This window comes from Capricornis sumatraensis, chromosome 10 (genome assembly GCF_032405125.1).
Source record: "Capricornis sumatraensis isolate serow.1 chromosome 10, serow.2, whole genome shotgun sequence".
Classification (NCBI taxonomy): Eukaryota; Metazoa; Chordata; class Mammalia; order Artiodactyla; family Bovidae; genus Capricornis; species Capricornis sumatraensis.
In genome coordinates, this window is record NC_091078.1 from 1,913,446 (window position 1) to 1,940,133 (window position 26,688).

At 55.1% G+C, this 26,688-nt stretch overlaps 1 protein-coding gene across 3 annotated transcripts; it reads left to right on the forward strand.

Moving 5' to 3' along the window:
- Window positions 1-302: 302 nt before the first annotated feature.
- On the forward strand, window positions 303-23,061 carry OGDHL (oxoglutarate dehydrogenase L). Of its 3 annotated transcripts, XM_068982213.1 has the most exons (22): window positions 303-506; window positions 2,270-2,437; window positions 6,031-6,133; window positions 6,560-6,675; window positions 7,022-7,176; window positions 7,870-8,016; window positions 9,713-9,803; window positions 12,158-12,337; window positions 12,489-12,617; window positions 13,498-13,677; window positions 13,951-14,103; window positions 14,627-14,729; window positions 14,866-14,994; window positions 16,054-16,204; window positions 17,731-17,858; window positions 18,733-18,911; window positions 20,285-20,356; window positions 20,476-20,601; window positions 20,709-20,781; window positions 21,989-22,152; window positions 22,337-22,491; window positions 22,938-23,061. In XM_068982213.1, the coding sequence occupies exons 1-22, from the start codon at window positions 303-305 to the stop codon at window positions 23,059-23,061; spliced, it is 3,030 nt and encodes a 1,009-aa protein (XP_068838314.1). The 3 variants fall into 3 exon arrangements, with proteins under 3 accessions (XP_068838314.1, XP_068838317.1, XP_068838316.1); XM_068982216.1 differs by lacking the exon at window positions 13,498-13,677; XM_068982215.1 differs by lacking the exon at window positions 2,270-2,437.
- The last annotated feature ends 3,627 nt before the right edge of the window (window positions 23,062-26,688 follow it).

Below are 26,688 nucleotides of genomic sequence, written 5' to 3' on the forward strand. Positions count from 1 at the left end.
ATGACCAGAGATCCAGCAGTGCCATGGGCCTTGAGATAGTACAGCTCGGCCAGACCCCTTTCTTCTGGCGTTTTCCTGACCAGGCATGGTGCACCCAGTCCTTGAAGGACTTCCCTGCCTGAGTTCCAGGATGGCTAGGGGGCCTGGCCAACTGTCTCTCTCTCTCTGTCTTGTGCTGCCTAGCCCAGGGTCACCTGCCCAGTAGGCCCGCTAAAGGCCATGTGAATGGACAAGTGGCTGCTGGAGCCTCCTTCCATCCTGGTCCTGTGGTTTATGCTTCTCTTTTATTGCCTGTGTCCAGGATGAGTCAGCTGAGGCTGCTGCCATCCCGGCTTGGGACACAGGCCTCAAGGCTCCTGGCCCCACATGGAGTCCAGACGTTCAGCTGGTGCAGCAGGTCGTCTGGGCCACCAGCTTCCTTTGCAAGCAGCAGAGTTGGAGGTGGTTCCAGTTATATGGAGGAGATGTACTTCGCCTGGTTGGAAAACCCCCAGAGTGTCCACAAGGTTGGCACCCCACTATGTGCGAGAGAAAGTCCTGAGACTGGGCTGTGGAGGGGCAGTGGGGAGAAGCAGCTTGCCTGCTGTGTGACCCTGGGTAGTTTCTTTGCCTCTCAGGTCCACCATTGTCTTTGTTTGTGAAAGAGCTGGTCCTCATATTAGGTGTGGAAAGCTCATTGCTCTGCTGTTGCTGAACTAGCCAGTGGCTGGTGGTCTGGTTTGAGACGCCCAGATGATGCCTGCTCAGACACACTTCCTCTCTGTCACGCTGCACTGTGCCAGGTGGCCACTTGTCCTGTGGTTAGGAGCACGAATGTTTATATATATATATATATATATAGAGAGAGAGAGAGAGAGAGAGAGAGCGAGAGCAGGTGAAATAAGTACACACTGATGGTAGAAAATAATCATAATGAAAATGAAAAAATAAAATCCGTTGCCAGGGCAAAAGTAAAAAGTGAAGCTGCTGTCTCTCCATTCACAGTCCTCAGAGGAAAGGAATACGTTCATGTGATTCAAAACGAAAAGTATTACGTGCTACAGTGAAAAGCCTTCCTCCCATTCCATCTGCTCTACTCCTACCTGTCTGGTCCCCAGTCTATTCTTAATTTCTTCTGTATCTATTCAGATTTTCTTTAGATAAACTTATTGCAAACATAATTCTGGATTTCCCCCACCTTTACACCAACAAATGGCTTGTAATGTCCACCATTTTGCCACAGGCTTTTTTCATTCAGCGTGCATCTCTAAGATTTTCAGTGTCAGCACCTTAAGAGCCCCGTTTCTTCCCCCAGCTGTGTTTGGACGGACGTGCCACACCCACCACCAAGGATGGGCCTCTGGCTCGATGCCCGTCTCTGGCTGCCACGCCTGCTGCTGCACTGCGTCGCCTTTGCATTCATCACCTCGAGTGTGTGCAGCTCACTATGGGATAAACTCCGCAAAGTGCAGCTGTTGGGCAGAGGGCATCTGTACACGCAGTTGTGAAGGATGTTGCCCAGTTGCTTCCCAAACCGGTGCTGTTTGGGAGGATGCCAAGGAAAGCTCGTCCCCTGTGTGCTCTGCTGGGCCACAGAGGTGCCGGTGCATTTGTCTGTCTGGTTTTTGTTTCTGCTCAAAGAGTAGCAAACCATACGTCCTCTTCTGTTTTGTTCCTTTACAGCATATCTTGGCAATATTCCACATCCATAATAATAGATGCATCTTAAAAAAAAATACTACCTGATTTTCCAGAATCTAAATTTACCATTTATTTAAATGGTTTCCTATTGATCACCACTTAGATTGTTTCTATGCTGCCATTTTTGTAAACTGTCCTGCGGGGAACATCCTTGTACCTGTAGGCACACCTGTCCAAGTACATCTGTAGAATAAATTGCTGGCAGTGGAATTTCTGGTTCAAAAGATACATACATTGAAAGTGTTGAGGACCTGCTTGCCACATTGCCCTCTACAAAGGCTGCCTCTAATCCCAGTGTGTGAGGGCATGTTTCCCCCAGGGATGGAAGTCTCTTTCATACCTGAAGCCCCTGGATCACAACTTATAACTCCCCAGCCAACCCTCTACCAAGCTGGGTCCTGGAGAGATCTGACTCTGGATGGGGGCCTGGGCTGGTTGAGAGGGATCCCTGGACAGGGTCTTAGGAAGGAAGGTCCTGGGAGCTATAGTGAGGAAGGAAGACCAGTGTCCCCTGGGGTCCCAGTCTGGGCCACACCCAACGACTCTCAGTCCCTAACTCGGCTGTTTTCTTGCTTCTGCCCCCGTCCAGTCCTGGGACAGCTTCTTCCGGAAAGCCAGTGAGGAAGCCTCTTACAGCCTGGCTCAGCCCCAGGGTTCTGTCGTCTCTGAAAGCAGGCCGGCAGCATCCAGCCGGACCGAGACCAGTAAACTGGTGGAAGACCACCTGGCTGTACAGTCCCTGATCCGGGCCTACCAGGTGAGCGACTGGAGGGCGCAGGCTCCTGGGTGTGGCAGGCGCTAATGACAAGGAGACTGGCTCAGCTCCAGGCCACCTCAGAGCCCTTCTCCGAGCCCTCTGTGGGGGGCTCTGACCCCCCCTCCTGCTCTGAGACCCCCCGTCCTGCTCTTTGCCACACTACCATTCACATCGCTTGCCATCTCCCTTCATTTTTTTTGTGGACTGGTTTGTTTGTGGTCTTTCTCATGGAGTGTTATCTATCTCCCGCACCACTGTGCCCCAGTACCTGGAGGGGTACTTAGTGGGTGGTCGGTTTCAGTGAGTGCTGAATGAAAGGTGAATACATTGATCCTTGTTGATGTCCGTTTTCTCCTCTTGACTGGGCATTCCAAGAGGACAGGGCTGATGTCCAGCAGGTGCTTAGCCAGCGTTTGTGGGACGAATGAATGAATGAATGAGCAGTTCATTAAGCAGCCCTCCGCCTATCGCTTGCTCTCTGTCCTGGAGACTTAGGCTGGGTTCCCAGGCTCAGCCCCCGCTATGTCAGAGTCCTGATGTTCCCTATTCTTGGTCTTGATTCAACAGTACTAATTGGAGGGCTGTTCTGGGTGTTCACGCCATAAAAATGCAATCATTTAGGATCTCTCTGGGAATCGGTGGCAGAAGGTATTTCATAAGAGAAACTTGTCTTGAAGACATGCAGAAGGAAGGGTGAGAGCATCCTGGCAGCGACTGAGTGGGAGGGTGCCGCACAAGCTGCTGCAGGGCTCTGGGGCGAGAGGGAGGCCTTAGCACATGGAAAGGGCGCCTTGCCTCTGAATGAGGCTCTCTGCGTGGGTTGGCAGCTGCCCACCCAGGGTGTGCCAGCTGTGCTGGGGTGGAAGAGGACGGTGCACAGGATCGGGCTCCCCTATTGGTCTCAGGACCCATGGATCATGGGCCACTTGGGAGCAAACAGGATTGGTGGTAATGACGTTTGTCTTGGCTGGCTAATAGGCAGGAAGCGATCTAACTGTTGACTCTGAAAAAGAAGAACAAGGAACATAAAACTTTATATGAAGTATAAGGTATCATTCAGAGTGCGGCCCGAGGGCCTGATCTTCCAAGCAGAGTCTCAGTTCTGCAGTGGGCCTTTGGTCTTTCGTTGTCGGAGATCACAGCACCAGGGTCCTGGGCAGGTTGGTCTCTGGATTCAGGAAGGTTACTTTATGCTGGCTTGATAAAAATCTGCCTGATAATGAGTACTTACGGGGTGGGCTGCGGCGCCTCACAGGCCAACTCGGGGCTGAGCTCTGGTTTAACTTGGTGCATACACTACTGAAAAAAAACCCAAGCTGCTGCTTATTTGCAAACATATAGAATGTAGAAGAATCATGTCTCAAACCCTCAAGCCCATCATTACAGTGCCGCTCTTGATTCATCTTACCCACCTCCGGCTCCACCCACAGGCCACTGATTATTTTGAAGCAAATCCCAGATGTCGTTTCATTTCATTCATTGAATGTTTCAGGATGTATTTCCAGAGAGAAAGCCTCCTTTAAAAATTTACAAATATACATAATAGCATTATCACTGCTAAAAATAGTAATAACCTTTAATGTCATCAAATACCCAATTGGTATTCATTTGTGCCTGTTTGTCTCTAGGATTTCTTTTTTCTGCTTATTTGAATCGAGATTCAAACAAAGCCACAGGTTGTGATGTTGACACGGCTCTTCAGCTCTCATTCTCTTCTCTGCAGGCTCTTCTCCATTTCTTTCTGTATTCCTTGTTTGTCCCGTAGAGTTTTCTTGAGTCTGGATGTTGCTGATTGCATCCGCGTGGTATCACTTTATCTGATCCTTTGTCCCATGTGATTTCTGTAAAGTGGTGGTTATATCTAGGTGCTTGACCCAACATAGATTTGATTTCTTTGTTGCAAAATCAGCTTCCTGGTGGTGATGGCACTTCATCAGTTAGTAGCTAAGGATAATTATTTCCTGGATGCATTAAGTCATTAGGAGCGGTAAAAGTGGTGACAGTCTAATTCCGTCTTTGTTTGGTACCTGAAATATTTCCGTGGGGAGAAACTTTCCTTTGTTAGCTCGTTTAGCCTCAGGTACAAATTGTATAGGGAAGGTAGGGTCAGTGCTTGATTTTTTTTCTTTTTATTGATGGATTTTCAAAATTATGATTTGCTTCCCTAGCATCTTCCAAATATGGCAAATAAGGGCTTTTCTTCTTTTTCTTAGTATGATATGAATGCTTGGATTTAAACACATTTGGTGAATTTCAGTCTGCTACAGATATTCTCATTATTGTTGCTCAACATGTGTCCTTATTCCCAGCCTCAGTGGTGTTTGGTAGGAGAAGATGATTTGAGCTCATCTTATACGTTTCTAATAAGCCAGTTCTCCAGAGAGTGAGGGAGTATTTGCTGTTACTGGTTTGGACGTAACTTTTGGGTTCTTTTGATGGTTAGAGACAGGAAATATGTCTTTTTTTAAGGATACCATACTTTATAGGTTTGTACTGATGCTTCTATACATGTCAAATATAGGACTGAGGGTTTGTCTTTGACTCCATCAATCTTATATCACCATCTCCTTTTAAAAATATCAAAAATAGAGGTTCTCAAAGACGCAATACAATGACATATTTGATTTTTCTCATAATCCATACATGAAAAGCTAAGGATACAATTCTAGTACTACCACTGCTGGTTGGAAATATAAATGAATTTATGATCTTTTTATTTCTGCAGTCCTGTTTGCCTTTGGGGAGCATTCTGCTAGTCGATTGGAATAGTTCCTCTCTATATAGTTATGCCACAAAATGGATGCATTAATTCATTTATCTTACTTTCATTTTTTAAAACAATTTTTAAAAAATTTATCTTTAAATTGAAGGATAATTACTTTTCAGAATTCTTAATTTTGTTTTATAGTGATAGAAAATATTTATAAGATTCCAAAGGCAAGATATAGTCTTAAAAGTCTAGCTTCTAGCCCTGCCACTCTGCCCTATTTTGTCGTTTCCCTGTAGGTAATAATTTTTCTTATTTTTTGGTTTTATTATTTTACTACATATTGTTCTAATGCTCACGTTTATTTGTAGACATTCAAATAGATACAAGTATATGCAAGTGCATATATTTACTTTTGTCTTTCCTTTCTCAGATAACAGGTAGTTTATTGTAAACATTTTTATATAATTTGCTTTTTTGCTTAAGAATATTTTGTGGAGACAATCTCATTGTAGCAGTTAGGAATTTTCCTCATTCCTTTGAGCAGCTCTGTGCCTGCATGAGTTGCCCGTATCCATTTGTCAGTGTCCTGCTGATGGGCATTTGGGAAGTTTTAGAACTTTGCAATTACCGATAGTTACCATGGTAATTATTTTTGTGTGTGTTCCTTCCTGTTTCTGAAAGCTGCTCGATGTACTTTTAAACCGAGTGGAGCTCCTGCCACCTCAGTTGCTGTGCTGGGGCCTCACAGGCCTGCTGGGACCTGGGTGCTGGGCACGTGGAAACTTGAAATTCTGAAGCCGGAAGTGAGGGGCCCGGAGTCTCAGTGTTGGTGGGGGTCTGCCCGGCTGCGCTCCACTCTGCCTTGGCCTTTTCTCCTCTCCAGATCCGGGGCCACCATGTGGCCCAGCTGGACCCCCTGGGCATTCTGGATGCGGACCTGGACTCCTTTGTGCCCTCAGACTTAATCACCACCATTGATAAACTGGGTGAGAATCGAAACCCTCCTGTTGCCCTGGCAACGTGAGCCAGCTGATGCCTGTGCCTATTGACAGGCACTGAGCCTGCGGTGCCCTGGGTCTCGGGTCTCAGCCATCAGTCTGAGAGGCTTTCTTCTGACCCTTGCCCATCTATGCATTGGGTCCCTGCGAGGGAGGGCTCTCCATCCTCCCCAGCTGGTACACCCACTCAGCAAGTTTGAGACACCCGTCCAGGCCCTTCCTTGTGATGGCCAGCTCGGTTCTGACTCTCACGCTCTGTGCCCTGCGGACAGAGGGCCCTTGACCTTTAGGCTGGACCTGGTGGGAGGGTGCTGGGGGCACTGGAAGGAGGTCTAAGGGTGCAGCTAGGCTCACCTGCGCCTCACCTCCCTCTCTCCTGCCTGCCGCCCGGACTCTGCCCCATGGGCCTCCCAGCCTTCTACGACCTGCGGGAGGCTGACCTGGATAAGGAGTTTCAGCTGCCCACAACCACTTTCATTGGAGGCTCCGAAAACACCCTTTCTCTACGGGAGATCATAAGGCGCCTAGAGGTGAGCACGGGCAGGCGTGTCGGGCACACGTGATGAAGCTCGCCAGCTGGAGGGGGGGAGGGCACTGCCTTTCCTGCTCCAGGCCCTGAGGCGGCCCCTCTGCTACGTGGCTCCTCGCGGAGTGCCCCCTGTCCCCGCAGAGCACCTACTGCCAGCTTGCGGAGTGCCCCTGTCCCCACAGAGCACATGCTGCCAGCTTGCGGAGTGCCCCTGTCCCCACAGAGCACATGCTGCCAGCTTGCGGAGTGCCCCTGTCCCCACAGAGCACGTGCTGCCAGCTTGCGGAGTGCCCCTGTCCCCACAGAGCACATGCTGCCAGCTCGCGGATTGCCCCCTGTCCCCACAGAGCACCTACTGCCAGCACATTGGTCTGGAGTTCATGTTCATCAACGACGTGGAGCAGTGCCAGTGGGTCCGGCAGAAGTTCGAGACCCCGGGCGTGATGCAGTTCTCCAGCGAGGAGAAGCGGACCCTGCTGGCCCGGCTAGTGCGCTCCATGAGGTCAGGCCCCCAGCACCTTCCTGGGAAGCCCCAGTGGCTGGGGGGCCTGCTCCAGGGCTGTCTGAGACATCCCAAGCCCTAGCTGATGAGGAGATACCTGGCAAGTGAAGGCAGGGCTGGGTGGGGCTCCAGGAAATGACACCCAGTGAGGATGGAACGGACATAAAGATGTCCCTGCGTCGAGTGAGTGTAGCAGGGACTTCCTGCAGGTCGGGCAGAGCTGGACTTCTGTGAAGCTGGGTCTGCCCAGGACCGTGGGGCCCTGGAGGAGCCCCTGGCCCAGCTGCTGGGAATAAAGTGGCTCCCTGAGCAGTGACATGTGGGCTGGAATTTGAATTGAGCCGTGAGGAGGTCTTTGGAACGTGATGAGAGAGCTCCAGGGCACGTGTGCTGGAGGGCAGCGAGCCGAGAACCGTGGAATGGCTCGTGCAGCAGCTTGGCTGGAAGGGGAAGAGAAGGTGGTTCCTGGGAATGGACGCAGCTCGAGGCCTCTGGTTAAGCTGGGAGGAGCCTCAGCCTCCCCCAGACCTATGCTCCTTGCTGGTGGGGCATCATGGTGTCTGTGTTGGGCCCCGGATTGTGCAGAGAGACGTGACTTCGTAGCTTCCCCATCCTGGCACCCTACTCCAAGCCCTCAGGAAGAGCCCTCATGAGCCCCTGCCTCTCCACCCGTTTCTTCCCCTCCCCATGCAGGTTTGAAGACTTCCTGGCCAGGAAGTGGTCTTCTGAGAAGCGGTTTGGCCTGGAGGGCTGTGAGGTCATGATTCCGGCCCTGAAGACCATCATCGACAAATCCAGCGCGATGGGGATTGAGAACGTCATCCTGGGGATGCCGCACAGGTGGGCCCTCCCTGCCTCGGCCTGTGCTTCCCCCCAGGCCCGGCCAGCTGAGATGGGTGTGAGGCTTTGAAAGTAGAGTAGGGGTGTTGTTGGGACCCAGGGGTAGAGGCAAAGGGGTCTGGAAAGGTCTGACTCCCTGGGCCCTGGCTTGCTCATCACAGAAAGAGCTGAGAGCGTGGCCAAAGCCTCTGGAACCAGGTTCTCTTGGGCTCAGCTTCTCTCTCACCATGCTGCCGCCATCCCCAGCAATACTGAGATGACAGAAGGGGCTATGTCATCCTACTTGAGGTTCCTGTGGAGTGGCTCAGCCCAGAAAAGTGTGATGAGGGCAGAGCCTGGACACATGGGCCTGGGTTGGCCTCACCTGGTGGGAGGTCTCTGGAGGTCAGCTGAATGTCTCTTTCCCTGGCTTCTAGCTGACCACTCATTTCCCTGGGACCTTGGTAAAGACTTGGAAGGTTGGCCTGGCCACTGGGCAGTTACCTCTGAGCTGGAGCCTGTGGGATAATGAGGAATATAGCCAAGGCAGACAGGGGTCCTGATGAATGGGCAGGGACAGGACATGCTGTCTGTCTGAGGGGCAAAGCCCCGGTATCTCCCATGCCCGTTTCCAGCTGCTCACAGCGGGGCCAGCCCCCTACTGCTTCAGCACTGGGGCATCAGGATGAAGTGTGAGGAGGGTCCCCACCCGTGGGCCGGCCTGCCAGGAGTCCAGGCTTTGTCTCACAGGCTCTGTGCCCTGGAGGGAGCAGAGAGGACCCCGTGGTTTCAGGACGGCGAGGCTTCAGGAGAACTGTGGGGGGCGGCGAGAACGGTGCTGGGCCAGCAGGCAGCTCTGGGACTCTGATGGCGCGGCACGGGCTCCTGGCCTGAGGAGGCTTCTCGGGGCCAAGGACTGCCCTCGGCCAAGCCTCCGTAGTTGAGAAGGGGCCTCTGAGGCTTGAGGGCTTTCCCCAAAGGGGCTGAGGGGTGTTCATCCGGTTCCTGTGTGCACACAGCCCTCCCTCCACAGAGCAAGAGAGAAGCCCGCCGGAAGAGGGCTGCCCTCCTGTCACGGGGCCCCGTGGGGCTGGAGGTCACGCGAGAGTATGTGCAGGCCTAGGGCTGGCGTCTGCTGCTGGGCTATGGGAAGCGAGTTCTGAGTCACGCCTCGCGCCTGGCTCAGGCTGGCGTCCACCCCTGCATGTCTTGCCCCGTGATGGCAAGTTCAGGCTGGGCTGGAGAACCCCTGGACCTAGCTGCTTCCCCACAGCCCCCCTGGACCCCCTCCCCGCCCACCAGACCTCAGCTCGTCTGGACAGGTCCTCTGGTGACTCCTAAGGGTAGAAACGTCACCTCTTCTGTATCTGCTCCAAGACGCTGCTAGGCTGGGCTGGGGAGCCGTGTGGGAGCGGTTGCGCTGCGTTAGCAGGTTGGGGTCAAGATTCTGGGTTGGGCTCAGCTTTTGGGTCAGGGAGGGAGTGAGTGGACACTCGGCCATGAGGCTGGGTGGCTCCCTGCCCGTGAAGGCCTCCTGAGTCTGGGGGGTGTGGGCGTCTGCTGGCCAGCTGAAGCTGCTCACATGCCTTGCAGATTGAGACAGGAGCAGAGGGCCGTTCCTGCTGGGTCCTCGGTGGGCAGGGAGCATGGTTGTGCTGGGGTGTGTTGAGGGAGGTGGCCCCTGTGCCGGGTGAGAGCCCTGTCCCCTCTGGCCCAGGGGCAGGCTGAATGTGCTGGCCAACGTTATTCGCAAGGACCTGGAGCAGATCTTCTGCCAGTTTGATCCCAAGCTGGAGGCGGCGGACGAGGTGGGTGCCAAGTGTGGGCACCAGAGCCCCTGGAGAGCTGGGTATTGGGGGATGGACAGGCACGCAGACGAGTGGGAGAAAGGCCGGGGGTCAGTGTGAGGCTCCTGAGGTGCTTTGGAGCCAAGTGCTCTGATCTCAGATAACTAGGAGAATCCTTGGATAATCTGGGCCAACCTGCTATCTCCAGCCAGGGAAACTGAGGCCCAGAGAGGTGCAGGGGAGTGCCTGAAGTTACTCAGTTCAGCCCATGTAGCTGTGTCTCTGTGCCCAGAGTCCTGCCTGCCTGCCCGTAGGGACTGCTCACTCGCTTGTTTGCCCAACACAGTGTTGGGAGGTCAGGACAGTTTCCTGTGCCCGCTGATGAGCAGAGGGCACAGCTTTCCACCCTCACCCACTTCCGGGTATGTTTACGTGTCATGTAGGCCTCGTATCTCATGCTTTTGTGCGTGCTGGGCCCTCAGCCACGTTGCCGTCTTCCCTTCCTCTCTCTCTCCCACGTCCTGCCCATCACCCCGTTTGATGGCTCCCCCGTCTGTGCCTCCTCCATGCTCCCTTTGCCTGAAGAACCGTGTCTGCTCTGGCCTCTTCCATTCTGTGTGTACGTGTGTCTGTCTGTCTGTTTTCCCATCCAGGCTGGTAGCAAGGTGAGGGCAGGGGCCTTTCCCCCGAAGCCTGAGCACCCAGTCCTGGAGGATGGTTTGTTAAAATGAGCCACGTTAAATGACTGCTCTAGAACCGTCCAGCACATTAGACCAGAGCAGGACTAGAATCCACATCTGCTGGCTCCCAACTCATAATCTTTCCGCCATCACGTTCATTTTCCTCAAGCACCTTCATTCTCTGAGTCTCACTTTCCTTTCCTGTAAAACAGGGATAAAAATTCCTGGCCCCAGAATAGGTTGTGAGCAATTACAGATGACATGAGTAAACTATAAAACCTGGCCAAAGAACTCTTTAAACAAATTTACTTTTTTCTTAATTGAAAAAGCAGTGTGAGCATCATTTGAAGAAAAGATTTCATAGTGAGAGTGAGTTTCCCTTCTGAGCCTGCTCTCCTGCTCCTGGGAGGCTCTGCTGTGGTCAGTTTTCATGTTAAGGTGTGTACTTCCAGAAATGTTCCACACAGTGCAAGCACATGTAGGCGTCCAGCACAGCTTTATTTGTAAGAGGCCAGGTGAGCAGCTCAAGATGCCGCTGGGCACCTTGCTGGTTTCACTTGATGAGCCATCACTATTTTAGAGCTGCATGCCAAGCTCCCCGGGCTTCTAATGCCCCTCTGGTTTCCACTGTCTCTTGTTGATGAGCATTGGGTGGTGGGATGAGTGTTCTTGCACACATGTGTGTGCATTTCTAAATAGTGTCTGAGAAATGCAGTGGCTGAAGCTGAGGAGGCAGGACTGAATTGCCCTCCAAACAGCCTGCAGACAGCAGCGAGTCTGCCTGCTGTGTGCCAGAGTCCCAGGACACGCCCCCCTTCCCTTACTCCATCCACCCTTTCCATCTTTGCCAATGTGACAGGTCCAGAAGTGACTGCATTTGAACATATTTCTCTGTTATGAATTTGAGTGTCTTCTCACGCTTTTAAGCCATGTATTAAACCATGGTTTTAAACCATGCCTTTTCCTATAAATTCCTTTTCCTGGCTTTTGCTTGTTTTTCCCTGGGGTCTTGGTGAAAAGTGCTTTATGTATTGAAGGAGTTAGCCCTTTGCTTGCATTTGTGTGATAAGTATTTTCCCAGCTTGATTTTCTTGCCCCCTAATACTGTGCATGGATCTTCTTCCCCCTTGACAAGCATATTAGATTTTGGCTGTCTTATCCCTGGTGGCTTCTGAGGCTTGTATGTTGTTTAGAAAGACTCCTTGCTCTAAGATCATAAAGCATGTCATGTTTCCCCCGGTTCTGTATTTTTGTCTGTTGTGTGCCCATTTTTGCTTACTTTGGTGTAAGGAATTTAGTAGGGGTCCTGCTCCAGTGTTTTCCCAGAGGCCTGGCCCGTGGTCTTAACTCCAGTTAAGGGCTGTCCTTCATTCCTTGGCCTTCACGTCGCTGTTGGCCCCTTCCTAAGGGTGCCTTACCCGTCCCCAACTCTGCCATCACTCATGTGGAGAGTATGGTAGCTGATAATGTGCAGGGGTTCTGATGAGGGATCATGACCCAGAGAACCCGCCAGCCTTTCTTAGAGCAGCTGGAGGACAAAAAGGGTGTGTGCCAGGGTTGGGGGAGGAATGCAGGGGTGAGTCAGGGACAGCACGATTTTCCCAGGGAGCAGACTCCGGGGGATGGCCCAGCCCCGCTGTGGACTTGCATGTCTGGGATGGTGGGGGCTTCATCACAGGCCATGTCAACCTTCAGGGTTCCGGAGATGTCAAATATCACCTCGGCATGTACCACGAGCGGATAAATCGAGTCACAAACAGGAACATCACTCTGTCGCTCGTGGCCAACCCCTCCCACCTGGAAGCGGTGGACCCCGTGGTGCAGGGCAAGACGAAGGCGGAGCAGTTCTACCGCGGGGACGCCCAGGGCAAGAAGGTGAGCTCTCCTGGGCCCTGAGGACCTGGGTTCTGTGGGCTGGGCTCCTGAGGGGTGAGCTCCGAGGGGTAGACTCCAAGGTTCACGGTTGGGGCTGGGCAGCACAGGCTGGAGCATGGGAGCCCCTCCTGACTGATCCCCTGTCCTGCAGGTCATGTCCATCCTGGTCCACGGGGACGCTGCCTTTGCTGGCCAGGGCGTGGTCTATGAGACCTTCCACCTGAGCGATCTGCCCTCTTACACCACCAACGGTACCGTGCACGTTGTCGTCAACAACCAGGTGAGGACCAGGGCTGCATGCTGGCCGTGTCAGCGCTATCTGTGCCTGGGTCCAGGCAGCACTCTGAGGGGCAGAGTGGGACAGTCCTGCTTCTAAGCCCACTGCTCTGCCACTTAGCAGAGCGTGACTTCAGCGAGATGCCTGATCTCTCGGCCCTGGTTTCCTGGTCTGTGGAATTGGGAGGAGTATCCATCTGTGTGTCTGTCTCTGTGTATATCTATCTCTCTGTCCTTCTCTCCTCCGTCCCCATGTATGTGTGCGCGCACACACACATATACACATGATAAAGCTGTAGGGACAGAGGAAGATGGGTATAACCAGCGTCTACCCCAGAGGCTGCCCATATAAAATTAGATGCTGCCTTAGCTCCATGCAACCCAGTCTTAGAACACAGCTCTCACAGCTTTTGTTTTTAAGGCAACTGAGGTTAATGACAGCTCGTCTTCTGAGCCTGTAAAGCCCTGGGTTAACGACTTTATTTGCATAGTCATTTAAGTCATTTAATCTTCACAGTGTAACCCGATGAGGCAGGAATTTAATGAGCCCTTTTAATCAATGAGGAAACCGAGGCTTCGGGAGTTTAAGTGCTGGCCCAAGGCTGTAGAGTTAGTAATTGGTGAGACTGGGTTTTATCCCAACTTGGGCTCCCTACTCCCCCTGTATAAAAATGATGGCAGGAGAAAGAGCAGGTGTGACTCGCCTGGTGTTGCTGCTGTCCCCGTGATTTCAAGGTCACTCACTGTTACCTGGCCATGTCCCCATCACCTCCCGACCACGCCTGATGGACCTCAAGGCAAAGGCACCCCTTCCCCAGCCGCCAGACCCCTGGCCTTCCAGGCGGCTGTAGCTGCCCAGCTCTCAGCGCCTCCTGCTTCTGCAGATCGGCTTCACCACGGACCCCCGGATGGCCCGCTCCTCCCCGTACCCCACCGATGTGGCCCGCGTGGTCAACGCACCCATCTTCCACGTGAACGCGGACGACCCAGAGGCTGTGATATACGTGTGCAGTGTGGCAGCCGAGTGGAGGAACACCTTCAATAAAGACGTCGTGGTAGACCTGGTGCGTGTGGGGATCCTGGCTGGGTGGGCTCGGCTGTCCCTGCTGCACCAAGCCCTCCAGGGCTGTAGCATCTTCAGCAGTCAGGGCTGGGCAGCAGGCTTAGTGCCACTGGGCGCAGTCTCTGCAAAGGCCTGGAGGGGGGTCATTTAGTGACGGGTGATCGTGAGGGCTGGTGAGGTTTTGAAGGGTGTGGCCTGCCAGGTGTGCCCCAGTGGGAAGTGACTGTGTCAGGCACACTGCCTGGGCACGGGGACCCGCCCTCTGCCCCTGCAGGTCTGTTACCGCCGGCGTGGCCACAACGAGATGGACGAGCCCATGTTCACGCAGCCTCTCATGTATAAGCAGATCCACACACAGGCGCCTGTGCTGAAGAAGTACGCAGACAGGCTCATAGCTGAGGGCACAGTCACCCTGCAGGAATTTGAGGTGGGCCCCGTCAGCCCCTTGCTGCAGCCGACACTCCGAGGGGGCTGCTGATGTGACCACCCCAGGACTGGGTGCTGGCGACTTAAAGAATTAGCCGCTATCATCCTTGTCCCCAGCAGCCCGTTATCAAGGGGGACAGAGGACCAAAGACACTTACAGCCTGGTGGGATGCACCAGTGCGGCGATGCCTGGAAGCCCACCCTCAGGCAGGAGTCCAGGAAGGCTTCCTGTGGGAGGTGGCCCTGAGCCGGGTTGTCCCCAGTGTCTTCTGTGGACATGCTGGCCCTCCCTCTTTCAGCTGCTCTGGGAGCAAGGACCATGAGTCTTTCCTGGGTTCCCACAAGTCCCTTGCCGAGTGCGATCCCGTGGACTCTTTCCAAGATCCCCTGAACTCTGGGACTTTAAACTCTGGCCATAACGTCCCTGTGCGTTAGGGGAAGACCATTCCTCTAGAGCACGGTCACTCAGCCTGTGACTGCCCAGGGCGTCATTGCCTCAATCCAGGCCTTCACCCTTATTTCAGGAAGAAATCGCCAAATATGATCGGATCTGTGAGGAGGCGTATGGCAGGTCCAAGGACAAAAAGATCCTGCATATAAAGCACTGGCTGGACTCTCCCTGGCCTGGTGCGTGAGCAGCGTGTGGCTGGGAGCCCCCTGGGGCTGTGGGAGAGGCAGGCCTCCGAGTCCTAGGGAGATGGGCTGGTCCGGGGAACTGAGGCCCCACCGCCTCCCAGAAGTCACAGAGTCTCTGCCCTCTCAGGCTTCTTCAACATGGATGGGGAGCCCAAGAGCATGACGTGCCCAGCCACAGGTGTTCCCGAGGACACGCTGACCCACATTGGTGAAGTGGCCAGCTCTGTGCCCCTGGAGGACTTTAAGATCCACGTGGGTGAGGTTGCTGTCTGGCATGGGCCACTGTCCCAGACATCAGGCCCCAAGGAAGGTGGTGTCAGGAGTCAGGGAGGCCCAGCCTCATCCCTGCTTGGCTGTGGGTAGATAGCTGAGCTCTCCGTGCTTCCTTCATGCCCGTGAGGGATCTGTGATAATAACTCATCAGGTGAACAGATGTGGGTGCCATGCTCCCCAGTGAGTGCCGCTGACAGGCCTCCATGGACACCTTGGGTCTCTCCAGTGCCTTTGTTAGGGGTACCCCTGGATCAGACAGGAGGAAAGCAGGGGGAAAAAGGCTTCCCGTGGAAGGGGCAGTTGGGTCTAGAATGTTGGGGGGCAAGTGTGCCAAACTGGGTAGATGGTAGAGGGGGACCCTGGTCTAGCAGGTGGCCACTGGTGTGCTTCCTGGCTGTAGCTGTTGTGGCCTCCACTCAGGCAGCCTGAAGAGCCCCGTAGTGGTAGTGGGGCCCCCGTGCACCCTCTGAGCAGCTGTGGGTGTTCCAAGAGGGTTTCACCACTTCTGGGACAAGCCCAGGTGTCTTGGGGCACCGGCTCTGTGCGCAGTCACAGCAGGTCTGTGTGGGTGTGGGGCCGACGGCAGGCCAGCCTAGGCCAGGTGCCTGGGCTCAGATGCAAGCGCCTTCTGTATGAGGGTGAGTGAATGACTTCCCTCTTCTGAGCCTGTCTTCTCATCTGAAAGGCAGTGAAAGTCGGTACCTGCGTTTCATTGGAGAAATGTCCCCTGCTCAGTGTATGTGGCACGCGCACGTGGCCGACGCTCACCTCCTCCTTCCCGCAGGGACAGAGGCGGTGGGAACATACGCGCGGGCCAGCCTAGCACCTTGGCTGCAGTGGTGGGGCTGGAGGAGGGGTCCCCTGCGCCCTGCCGGGCCCCTGGCTGGGGGGGAGGGGTCCCCTGTGCCCTGCCGGGCCCCTGGCTGGGGGAGGGGTCCACAATGAATATGCTCACACCTGGCGCAGGGCCCGGGGACCATAGCTGTCCCGGGCGAGGTGGCCAAGCTCCTGCACCCCTCAGGCTGGCCCTTCCCTCCCCCAGGCCTCTCTCGAATCCTGCGGGGCCGTGCAGACATGATCAGGAAGAGGACGGTGGACTGGGCACTGGCAGAGTACATGGCCTTCGGCTCACTGCTCAAGGAGGGCATCCACGTGCGGCTCAGCGGGCAGGACGTGGAGAGGGGCACGTTCAGGTGAGGTTGGGGGCGGAGGAGCCCAGGCCCGGTGGGCACGAGAGCTGGAATTCAGCTGTGCTACAGGTCTCTCAGTTGGCCAGGGACTCTGGATGGTCATTTCAATGAGGGTTAAGAGGAAAGCTTCTTAGAACTGATTTTTTTTTTCAATCCCTGGCTGAGTGTTATGGTCTGGAGGAAAAGCCACAACCACTGACCACCGTGCAGGAAAGGCCCACCTGTGTTTTCCCAACACCCAGTGGCAGGACAGCTGCCTCCACATGGCTCCACTAACTTGTGGCAAATCAAGGACAGGTCCAGGGCCGCTGGAAATTGGTACACATTGGTCTCTACATATTCCTGAACATTAAATTCGCTGGCGTCCTAATCACTATTTCCTCATCAGCTCCCCAAGCTTGAAGGCTGGATACGTTTCAGGAATGACAGGTTAATAACTTGGCAATGCAAGTGATTGTTAACTCCAGTGTCCACAGATTGATTTGCTTATTGTGTGTTTTGCTGAACTTCCTCAAAGGATTTTCCCTGTTGGACTAGGTGCTACAGTGAGCTGCACCCGTGCCTCACTGAGGAGATGGATGTGGCATTTCTAGGGTCTACCCCTATGCTCCACCATTCAAAACTAAGGAAGGAAAATCTCAGAGTCAGAAGGGATTAAAACAGTTGATTGGCTGAGCCCTTCGAATAGATCTGGAACACCTATGATTCAGCAAATGGAGAATAGCTCAAAGAAATACTGATTCAGATAGCCAGGCCATCTGAAAGCTCCTGGGCCTCCTCTCCACCCCCATGGGGCCAGCATGCAGAGCTGACTGCTCTGCGTAAGCTCTTGGTTGGTTTCAAGTCTTGTGGTCATCAGTGGTCCTCAAGATCCTGTTTCCCTTTGAACTACTGCCACGCCGACTCCCCACTGCCATCTTTCTTGTTTGCAGTTTAGAGTTCACACTTCCTCTGTTGGGGACCCCGGATGTTTGGGATCTCCACTCAGTCTCTGCCATGTCAGTGAGTCCTGGGGATGTGGCTTCCAGAATTCAATAGGCTATCCCTCCCTTGCCCCAGTCCCTCATCGCTGCTGGCCCTGTTCCAGCCAGGGCTCAGGGCCACTCCACTGCGCCTCCGTTGCACGTCAGTCCCGTGAGGCTTGGCGTTCAGCCAGGGGCCCCTCCTAATGTGCCACAGTTCCTGTCTCCTGTGATCCTGGGCAAGGCAGGCGAGTGGTGAGGGAGCTAGCAGGGGGCCAGGGGACAGTGCCCCTGGAGTATGGCTTCCTAGGGCCTCGGGTTCCACCCAGGGCCTGGGAGGTTGGCATGGCTGGTCTCGTGGGACCCTCCTTATGTAGGAAGCTGAGACTCATGTCTGTGCTCCAACACCCTCAGGGCGTGTGTGAGGCGCGTGCCACTGGGAGGGGAGGCTGCCTGGAGGAGGGGCCAGATGGCTCTGGCTCTCCGCAGCGGCTGCCCGCCTGTGGGCTCTGCCAGGTGTCTTGCCCAGCCCACCGCCTCCCACCCTTTCCTGGTCTGTCTCTCCAGCCACCGGCACCACGTTCTTCACGATCAGGACATCGACCGGAGGACGTGTGTCCCGATGAACCACCTGTGGCCTGACCAGGCCCCCTACACCGTGTGCAACAGCTCCCTCTCGGAGTACGGAGTCCTGGGTGGGTCAGAACTCTGCCTGCAGGCCAGAGAGGCTCTGGCCCCTCAGGGCATCTGGAGCTGGGAGGGGCCGAAGGAGCTGGGAGGCCCCCGGAGGGACCTGGGTCATGAGACAGCCCTGGGGGACAGTGGTTGGGCGGCCTCCACCTGAGGCCACATCAGAGACGTGCTCCTGTCCCATCTGGCCCTCAGAGGGCCAGTTGAGGGTCAGTCTTGCCTGGATGGGGACTCTGGATACCAGAGCCTGTCCCTGGGTGGCATCATTGGGCCCAGACCAAAACCCCATTGAACACACTAGGGGCCACTGCCACTGGCTGGCCCTGAGCCTCCTGGCCTGGCCGCCTCCACATCCCTCACCCGCCTCGTCTTCTGCGCCGCTGCGCCCAGAGGCCCTGTCCTCAAGCTAGGCTCTTCTGGGCTCTGGCTCCCCAGACTATACCCTCAGCTCTCCCTTGGCTCAACCTTTAGCTGGCCTGTCTCCTCTGAACCTGCCTCCTCCAAGGAGCAGTAACCCCCGATGCTGGCCACCCCTCCTGGGGAGCAGCCTCTGGGGCTGGTCCTGCACCCCTGCTCATTTTGGGGGGACTCCTTGGCAGGTGGCCCCTGAGGGCCCTGCAGGGTATCTTTGGACTTGGCTCCTGGTCTAGCTAAGGGTGAAGCCAGCTGTACGTGAGGTCAGGGCTGAGGTTGGCATCTTTGGGCCTGTTGTCAGCTGCCGGAAAGGGAGATGCTGGCCTTTGGTCCCATGGAGTCCCCGGGTCTTCCGGCCTCCAGGGAAGGATGGGCAGGGCAGGGACGGGGGATGAGCACAGGCGGGGGCCCCAGCCCTGGGTGACCGCGCGGGGCAGGCTCTACTTCCCAGTGTCTTCCGTGTAGGTTTCGAGCTGGGCTACGCCATGGCCAGCCCCAACGCCTTGGTGCTCTGGGAGGCTCAGTTTGGTGACTTCCACAACACGGCCCAGTGCATCATCGACCAGTTCATCAGCACGGGTCAGGCCAAGTGGGTTCGACACAATGGCATCGTGCTGCTGCTGCCCCACGGCATGGAGGGCATGGTGAGAGCCGCCATAGGAGGGCTGTGGCTGGCCTGGAAGAGGGCGGCTGGACGCTTGGCCACTTGCAGAGTCGAGGGGGTTGTGTGCCTTCCAGCCCCTTGGAACTGCACAGGACGCAGGTGGGGCCCGCGTGGGTCTGTGTTAGCACTGCCGCAGACGATGACGCCACTGTTCTAGGTCAGAGACGGGACAGGCGTGTCCGAGTGCCTGCTGTGTGCCAGCTCTGTTTAAAGCCTTCTCTGTGTATCAACTCCTCCAGTCCTTACAACAGCCTAAAGAGGCAGGTCCTGTTCCCACTTTCCAGATAAGGAAGCTGAGACGCAGAGAGGTAGAATAGCCTGCCCAAGGTCACACGGCTAGCCACTGAGATTTGAACCTCTGTTGTTGGGGGCCACATGTCGGGGAGGAGGAGGACACGCAGGTCGTCAGGGGAGGGGAGGGAGGCGCGTCGTGAGGTCCCACCCTGCGGGCTGTGCGGCCTGACCAGGTGGGGCATGGGTGGGCCTCGGTCACTGCCTGGCTGCACTGGATGTCCTGCTCAGCCTGGACCGGCCATACATTCAGGGGTTGATCAGCACTGCTCGGAGCCAGCTCTCGTGGTGCTGGGCACTTCCCATGCCATGTATTATCCTGTGGCATCCTCACCAGAAGATCGGTTCTGTTCCCATTTCACATGCGAAAAGAGAAGTCCTGTGACTGCCCAAGGCCCCCCAGTTGTAGAGGTAGCTGGCCTCTCACCTGGAGCCAGGCTGGATGAGGAGCTGAGCTGGCCTGGCTGGTGCCTGTGACTGTGGGTCCGTGGGGCTATGCCCCTAAGGGAGGGGCAGGCCACCCCTGTCCCATGGGGAGCCAGCTTGGAGGACAGTGGGGTGTCCTGCTGCTCTTATGGAGCAGAGCAGCCTTGTGGGTGAGGGGAGGAGGAGGAGTCAGACCTGGGTTTGCAGTTGCCCCTTGCTGACTGAGTAACCTTGAGGTCGCTTCTTAATATCTTCGCCCTGCACCTTCATCTACATTACAGAGCTGCTTTCAAGACAGAGCGTATTGTGTGTGAGGTCTGTAGAATGATGTCTGGCACACAGGAAGCACTCAGCAAATGGTCCCTGCTGCAAGGCAGAACGTTCTAGAGACAGAGCATCTTAACTCGGCCTTTTCACTTCTGCCCTATGTGTTCACACGTTTTGGCTCTGGCTGGACCCTCCTTCCTGCTCTCGTCTCACATTCCTTGCTTTTTCCTATGGTTCAGGTTCTGGAGTTAGGGCATCTCCCCCAGAAGCGCTCTAGACCCTGCCCTGAGCCCCAGGTCCCCGTCTGGTGTGACAGACCCCCAAGCCCCCTGAACTCTGGCCAGCCTGGCCCTCTGGCATTTGTTCCAGGGCCCAGAGCACTCTTCAGCCAGGCCTGAGAGGTTCCTGCAGATGAGCAATGACGACTCAGATGCCTACCCTGTGAGTATTGCCCGCTGCCCGCCCCTCCCCAGGACAGGGCCACACGCTGCTGCTCCTGGCAAGGCCAGGATAGGGGTACCACAGGCAGCCCGCCTCCCAGCTGCACCGCGTCCCTCCAGGCATTCACGCAGGACTTTGAGGTGAGACAGCTCTACGACTGCAACTGGATCGTGGTCAACTGCTCCACGCCGGCCAGCTTCTTCCACGTGCTGCGCCGGCAGATCCTGCTGCCCTTCCGCAAGCCGGTGAGCCGCCCGCGTGGGTCATCGCTGGGATAACGCGGGGGTCGAGTGCAGGGCGCCCTGGCCGAGTGGGGGCAGGCCGGCAGCCAGCCACCGTGTTTCCCTTCCAGCTGATCATCTTCACACCCAAATCTCTGCTGAGGCACCCAGAGGCCAAGTCCAGCTTTGACCAGATGGTGTCTGGTGCGTGCCTGGGCGGGCTGGGGAGGTGGCTGAGGGCGGCCCGTGGGGCGGCCTCTGGTTCCGTGGCTCTGTTGGCCCTGCAGCTTCTGACACGGTCCCTGCCAGCAGCTGGATTGGCAGGTTGGTGCGGCGGCCAGATGTCTGGGCCTGCCTGGGTCACTTGGGCTGAGCACCAGGGTCAGGAGCGTGCACTGGCACCCCGCGGCTGCCCAGGAGGGCCGGCTTGTCTGCACCGGAAGAGCTCAGAGGCTGGAGGCCTGCTGCAGCTCCGCCTGGTTCATGGGAGGCCGAGTGCCAGTCATTCACCCACTGTTTTCAGTCCTGAGCCCAACAGGCATCACTGGCCCTGGGGACCTGGCACCCCCTCCAAGACCTCTCAGCCCTGGTGTTGGAACTGGGATGTGACCCAGTAGAGGATGAAGGGGGCAAGGTTAGGGCCTTGAAGCTGGTCACAGCAGAGCTGTCTGGGAAAACAGTCCTGGGCTGTAGGGGAGGGGCAGGAGCTGGTCCAGGGACCTCAGTGGCGTAGGCAGGCGCTTGTTCTCACTTGCGCGTGTGTAGGCATCTCCTCTGACGTGCCCAGTGGCTGAGCCAGCAGTCCAGAGCCCTGGCATTGGGCTGGACTGCCTAGGCTGAACACTCAGTGCTGGTGGGGCTTGGCAGCCTGTGAACCCTCTGCTTCAGGGTCCTTACCTGGGATGCAGTGACCCCACAATAGCTTCCTCTGGCACCTGGCATGAGATCAGGAAGGAAAAATGGGTGGGACTGGGCTGAGGGAGGAAGAGCTGTGCCAGGGTTTACTTTCCAGTTTGATGGTGGGGGGAATCGAGTGTGCCTGGGAGGTGGGCGTGACTGGCTGGAGAGCAGGTCTGGGACAGATGACAATTCCGTAGATGGGAGTGTGACATCACCTTCTCTGTCCCCTCCGGGGGCTCTCCCCGTCAGCCCCGCCTCACTTTGAACCTGGTGTTCCCAGGGCTTTGCCCTTGGCTGCACCTGCTGTCTCCACTCCCCTCCCTGGGGCGTCCCAGGGCCCACTGTCTCCTGTTCTGTTGTCTGGCTCAGGAGGTTCAGGTTGCAGATCTCAATCCGGGGCTTGGCTCGGTGGCCAAGGGAGCCTGGAGGAGCCAGGAGTGGGGACTCGGTTCCCAGGCTGCTCTGGCCCCTCTGGGGGCCGACGCCCCTTCCGTGTCCTGTGGGTCCCCAGGAACCAGCTTCCAGCGGGTGATCCCTGAGGACGGGGCTGCGGCGCAGGCTCCTGAGCAGGTGCGGCGGCTCATCTTCTGCACGGGCAAGGTGTTCTACGACCTGGTGAAGGAGCGGAGCAGCCAGGGCCTGGACGAGCGCGTGGCCATCACACGCCTGGAGCAGGTGCGCCTGGGCCCCTCAGCTGCCCAGCCTGGTGGGCAGGGCCCAGTCGCCAGCCCCCTGGCTCTGGGCAGCATGCCGGGGCTGGAGCCAGTGAGGAGGGTGGGGGCTGCTCTCCGGGGGGCCTGTCTGTGGGCGTGCCCCCCTTCCCCTGGCTCTGCCCCTCATTCTTCCTGCCCTGCCCCAGATCTCTCCGTTTCCTTTCGACCTGATCAAGCGAGAGGCAGAGACGTACCCGGGCGCGGAGCTGGTGTGGTGTCAGGAGGAGCACAAGAACATGGGCTACTATGACTACATCAGCCCGCGCTTCACGACCGTCCTGGGCCGGGCGCGGCCCATATGGTACAAGGCCGGGGGCGGGGGCTGCCCGCCACCCACCCCTCGGGTCTGCCAGGGCCCCACCTGGCCTGACCCGCCCCATTTGCTGTGTGACCCGCACCTGCCACTGCCCTTCTCTGGGATGTATTGAAAACCGAGGAGTTGGGCGCCCTAGTCCCTGCTGGCTCTGGGACTGTCAGTGACAGAGTATCTTCCCCATTAGGGATCCTCTTCAACATGGCCGTATGGAGAGCAAACCTTTGTGTTTGTTCTGAGGCCAGAACTGAACTGAGAACCTCCTGCCTGTCTCAGATCTCCTGCCTTTGGTCTTAGGCCACGGACTTTGCCCCTTGGAGCCTCAGGCTCTTCATTCCTGCAGCTGGGTGACGATAAGCATAAACCCCATGCGGTCCTAGGGTAGCCGGGAAGCCAGCCCAGCCCTTCCCATGAGCTTGTCTCTCCTCCTCCAGGTATGTTGGCCGAGACCCAGCAGCTGCACCAGCCACAGGGAACAGGAACACTCACCTGGTGTCTTTGAAGAAGTTTCTGGATACTGCCTTCAATCTCCAGGCCTTTGAGGGCAAAACATTTTAGAGCCTGTCTGAGTCTTGCTGTGGGGTTGCCTGGGGACATGGAGGATGTTAGGGGTTGGCTGGCTCTGCTGCCCAGGAGAGAGACTGTCAGGAGCCCCAGGATAAAACCTACCCATATGGTGATTGAGGCCCAAATGTAGGTACCACCAGCTTTGGTATTAAGCCATCTCGGGCCTTTGTGTTTATTTCAGAGTCTCTCAGGGCTGAGAAAGCCAGAGGGGTCTGATGGATGGGCGGTAGCTGCGGGGTGCTTCTCCGGCTGCCCTGGTCTCCAGGGTTCTCTGCGGCTTCTCTGTCTGTGTCACTCACGTCTCTGCAGACAGCCAGCCAGCTGCCGAGGAGCCCGTGTCTTTGGCCTCCCTCCAGCCCGGCAGACTTGGCCGTTGCTCTCCCTGCCCTTGTTCATCTGTAGATGCAAGCCCTGTTCTCTGCTGTGCTCTTAGGAATAGAGATTTTAGCAATGACAGCCAGCTGAAGCAAAACCGTGCCAGGTGATTTTTATGGGCTCTGCTCTGTGGGGCGCGTCATAATGCGGTGTGTCAGCTTCCATGTGAAATGCGGTCATATTTGCCATGTACCAAAGTAGAAAACCAAATAACAGAGGAATTAAAAAGTGCTTGAGAGAGACTCCCTGTTGTCACTTCTTGTTGTAAAGTTGGGGGTAGGGGCAGATGGATTAGGGAGGGTAGAGGATGGGAAGAAAGAGAGACTTAAGGGGCAGACTTACCCCTCCTGTGGGCAGGTTTCCCTTTGGGCATCAGGCGGTGTTTACAGATCTGTCGGCATCTCCACTCTTTAGCCTTTTGCTGGTTTTGCATCCCTGCAAAGATGCCAAGGACAGCGCAGGAAGGATGTTTTGCTTTCTACAAATCATTTGCTCACTTATTCCCTTCTCAGAGCAGTTCTGTCTAGGTGCTGGGACTCAGGGTGAAACAAACACGTGTCCTGGAGCAGGAAAGACGTTATAAACAGTTCACAGGTGGCTCTCCATGCCCATGGGTTCCACACGGATCCAAGTATGGATCACAAATACTTGGGGGAAAAAATTCCAGAAAGTTCCTCAAAGCAAAATTGGAATCTGTCCTGCACCAGCTACTATGTTACAGGGCATTTACACTGTATTTACAATGATTTCTTGGCACTTACACCTTACTAGGTATTGTAAGTAATCTAGAGATGATTTAAAGCATATGGGAGGATGTGTGTACATTACATGCAAATACTACACCATTTCATCTGAAGGACTTGAGCATGTGTGAAGTTTGGTACCTTCAGGGAGGTCCTGGAACCAACCCCCCAAGCATACTGATGGGCAACTGTAATTCCCTGAGCTGTGGGTTATGTTGGAGGTAAGTGCAGAGGATTGTGGGAGTCAGGGAAGGCTCCCCGGAGGAGATGGTGTTTAAAGGAAATGTCCTACAGGAAAGCTGGAAGAGATGAGCCTCTTCTGGAGCAGACCCCGAAACACTGATCATGGGGTTGGGGTGGGGAAACCCGAAGAGAAAGAGCAGTCTGAAGTTGGAGGACAGAGTGTTATAATTCCATCTGCTCGAGTACAGCTTCTTGGAGTCGTACTGAATCACAGGCAGGAGCATTCTAAGTGGCACGAAATAAAAACGACTAGAGCTGCCGTTGGTAGTACGTGTGCCCTGGGCCCTCTGCCAGGGGTCCTACAGATTTACTAATATTCTTCAACCTTTACCGTGGCTTTGCCTGCTGGGAATGTGCCCATTTTACAGATGAGGAATATTTATGAGCCTTGAAGGTCATTCGCCAAGGCTACTTGGCCTCTGTCTGTAAGGATACACTACTTCCCTTGGAAAATAGCCTCTTATTCCTGGCCCTGTGGGGATCTAGTGGTCTGGGGTCTTTCCCTGCAGTTGGGCTGTGGCAGTGGGTGGGATGTCTCCTCTGAGGCCCCTGGCCTGGGACAGAAGCCCTCATGCTCTGGAGCTGCCTGGTACAAACTGCCCCTCCTCACTCCCGGTACAGGGAGGCTGCACACAGGCTGGTGGGGACCAGTGGCTGAGACTGCTAAACTGAAGAAAACCAAATACACGAAATGAGGCTCCAGACTTTACCAAGATAATAACTAATGCTAGGAAGTAAAACGGAGCTCACAGAACAAAGGCTTCATGTGAACTGTAATGACTTCAGAGAGCAAGGGTGATCTTGCTCCTATGAAGCTGTAGCAGGCTTTTAAAGAAATAATCACATGTTTAGAAAATGCCAAATATTGCCAACACAAAAACGCCAACAGATGGGCTGAGTGATTTCTTTCATTGTGAGCCATGTCAATGCTGTCAATGCCCTTCAGAGTTCAATTCCAGGAAAGAACATCTGATTGGCATTTCTTGGGTCACCTATATCTTTCTTAGAGTAATTTGACTGACAACCTGTCCAAGACTCTGCTCAATAAATGGAAGAGGAACTAGAAAATAAAATTGGGGTGTGGCTTCTAGAAGAGGGGAATATGGTTGTTGAACAGAACAAATCATAGACGGGCATCTGCTCTCCCTGCCCCGAGGCGGGTGTGAGAACAGCAACCGTTAGTGTGTATCAAGGACTTTCTCTGCACCAGCCGCTGTCCTCAGCCTCAACCCCCCGATGTCACCTCTGGATTCTCACTGTGCCCCTTGAGAGGCATATCACTTTCTTGCTGCCTGTTAAAATGTTGAGGGTCAGAGAGGCTGAGTAACTGTCTTTAGGCCACTAGCTGGAGTTTCCATCCGGCGGGCTGGGGTCTGCTGTCCTTATCCTGCGCCATGAGCCACACTGCTGTCTGGACTCGGGGGCTTCTTCCTAAGGGTGACTGAGAATTAAGTGAGGCAGTGTGGGCAAGCCCCTGACACAGCAGTCCACCCAGAGTGACTGCTCAGTGTTGCTCAGTGGGTCAGAGCGGGTCTAGTTGAGCTCGTTGCATTTTCCTCATACGTGGGAAGTAATCAGAGGTGATATGAGTTATTGTTTCTTTGAATACCCAAGGAAACTTTCATACTAAGATAGAATTCTCAAGAGTTGGAGGATAGAGTTGAGTTGTATTACAAATCATCTGTCTCCCATGCTGTTTATCATCTCTCTTTTCCAGCTGAAGTGCAAAGTGAAAAATACTCATTTCCTTCTCTGAACTGCTGGACCCAAAAGAAAGGCCAAAGAAACAGACGCTGTGCTTTTCTGCAGAGGAACTTAAACCAACTTCATCTTTTTCCTGATGGGAAACGTAGTGTATGTCCTTTGAGTAACAGTGAGACACTCCAGATAATAATAAAGGATAATAATCCTGAACATTTCCAGACAGATTCACGGTGTGCCAGGATCTGGGATCTGCTCCTTATTTTCTTTCATTTTGATTCTCATAATAGCAACATACTGCTGCTGCTGCTAAGTTACTTCAGTCGTGTCCGACTCTGTGTGACCCCATAGACGGCAGCCCACCAGGCTCCCCCGTCCCTGGGATTCTCCAGGCAAGAACACTGGAGTGGGTTGCCATTTCCTTCTCCAATGCATGAAAGTGAAAAGGGAAAGTGAAGTCACTCAGTTGTGTCCGACTCTTAGCTACCCCATGGACTGCAGCCCACCAGGCTCCTCTGCCCATGGGATTTTCCAGGCAAGAGTGCTGGAGTGGGGT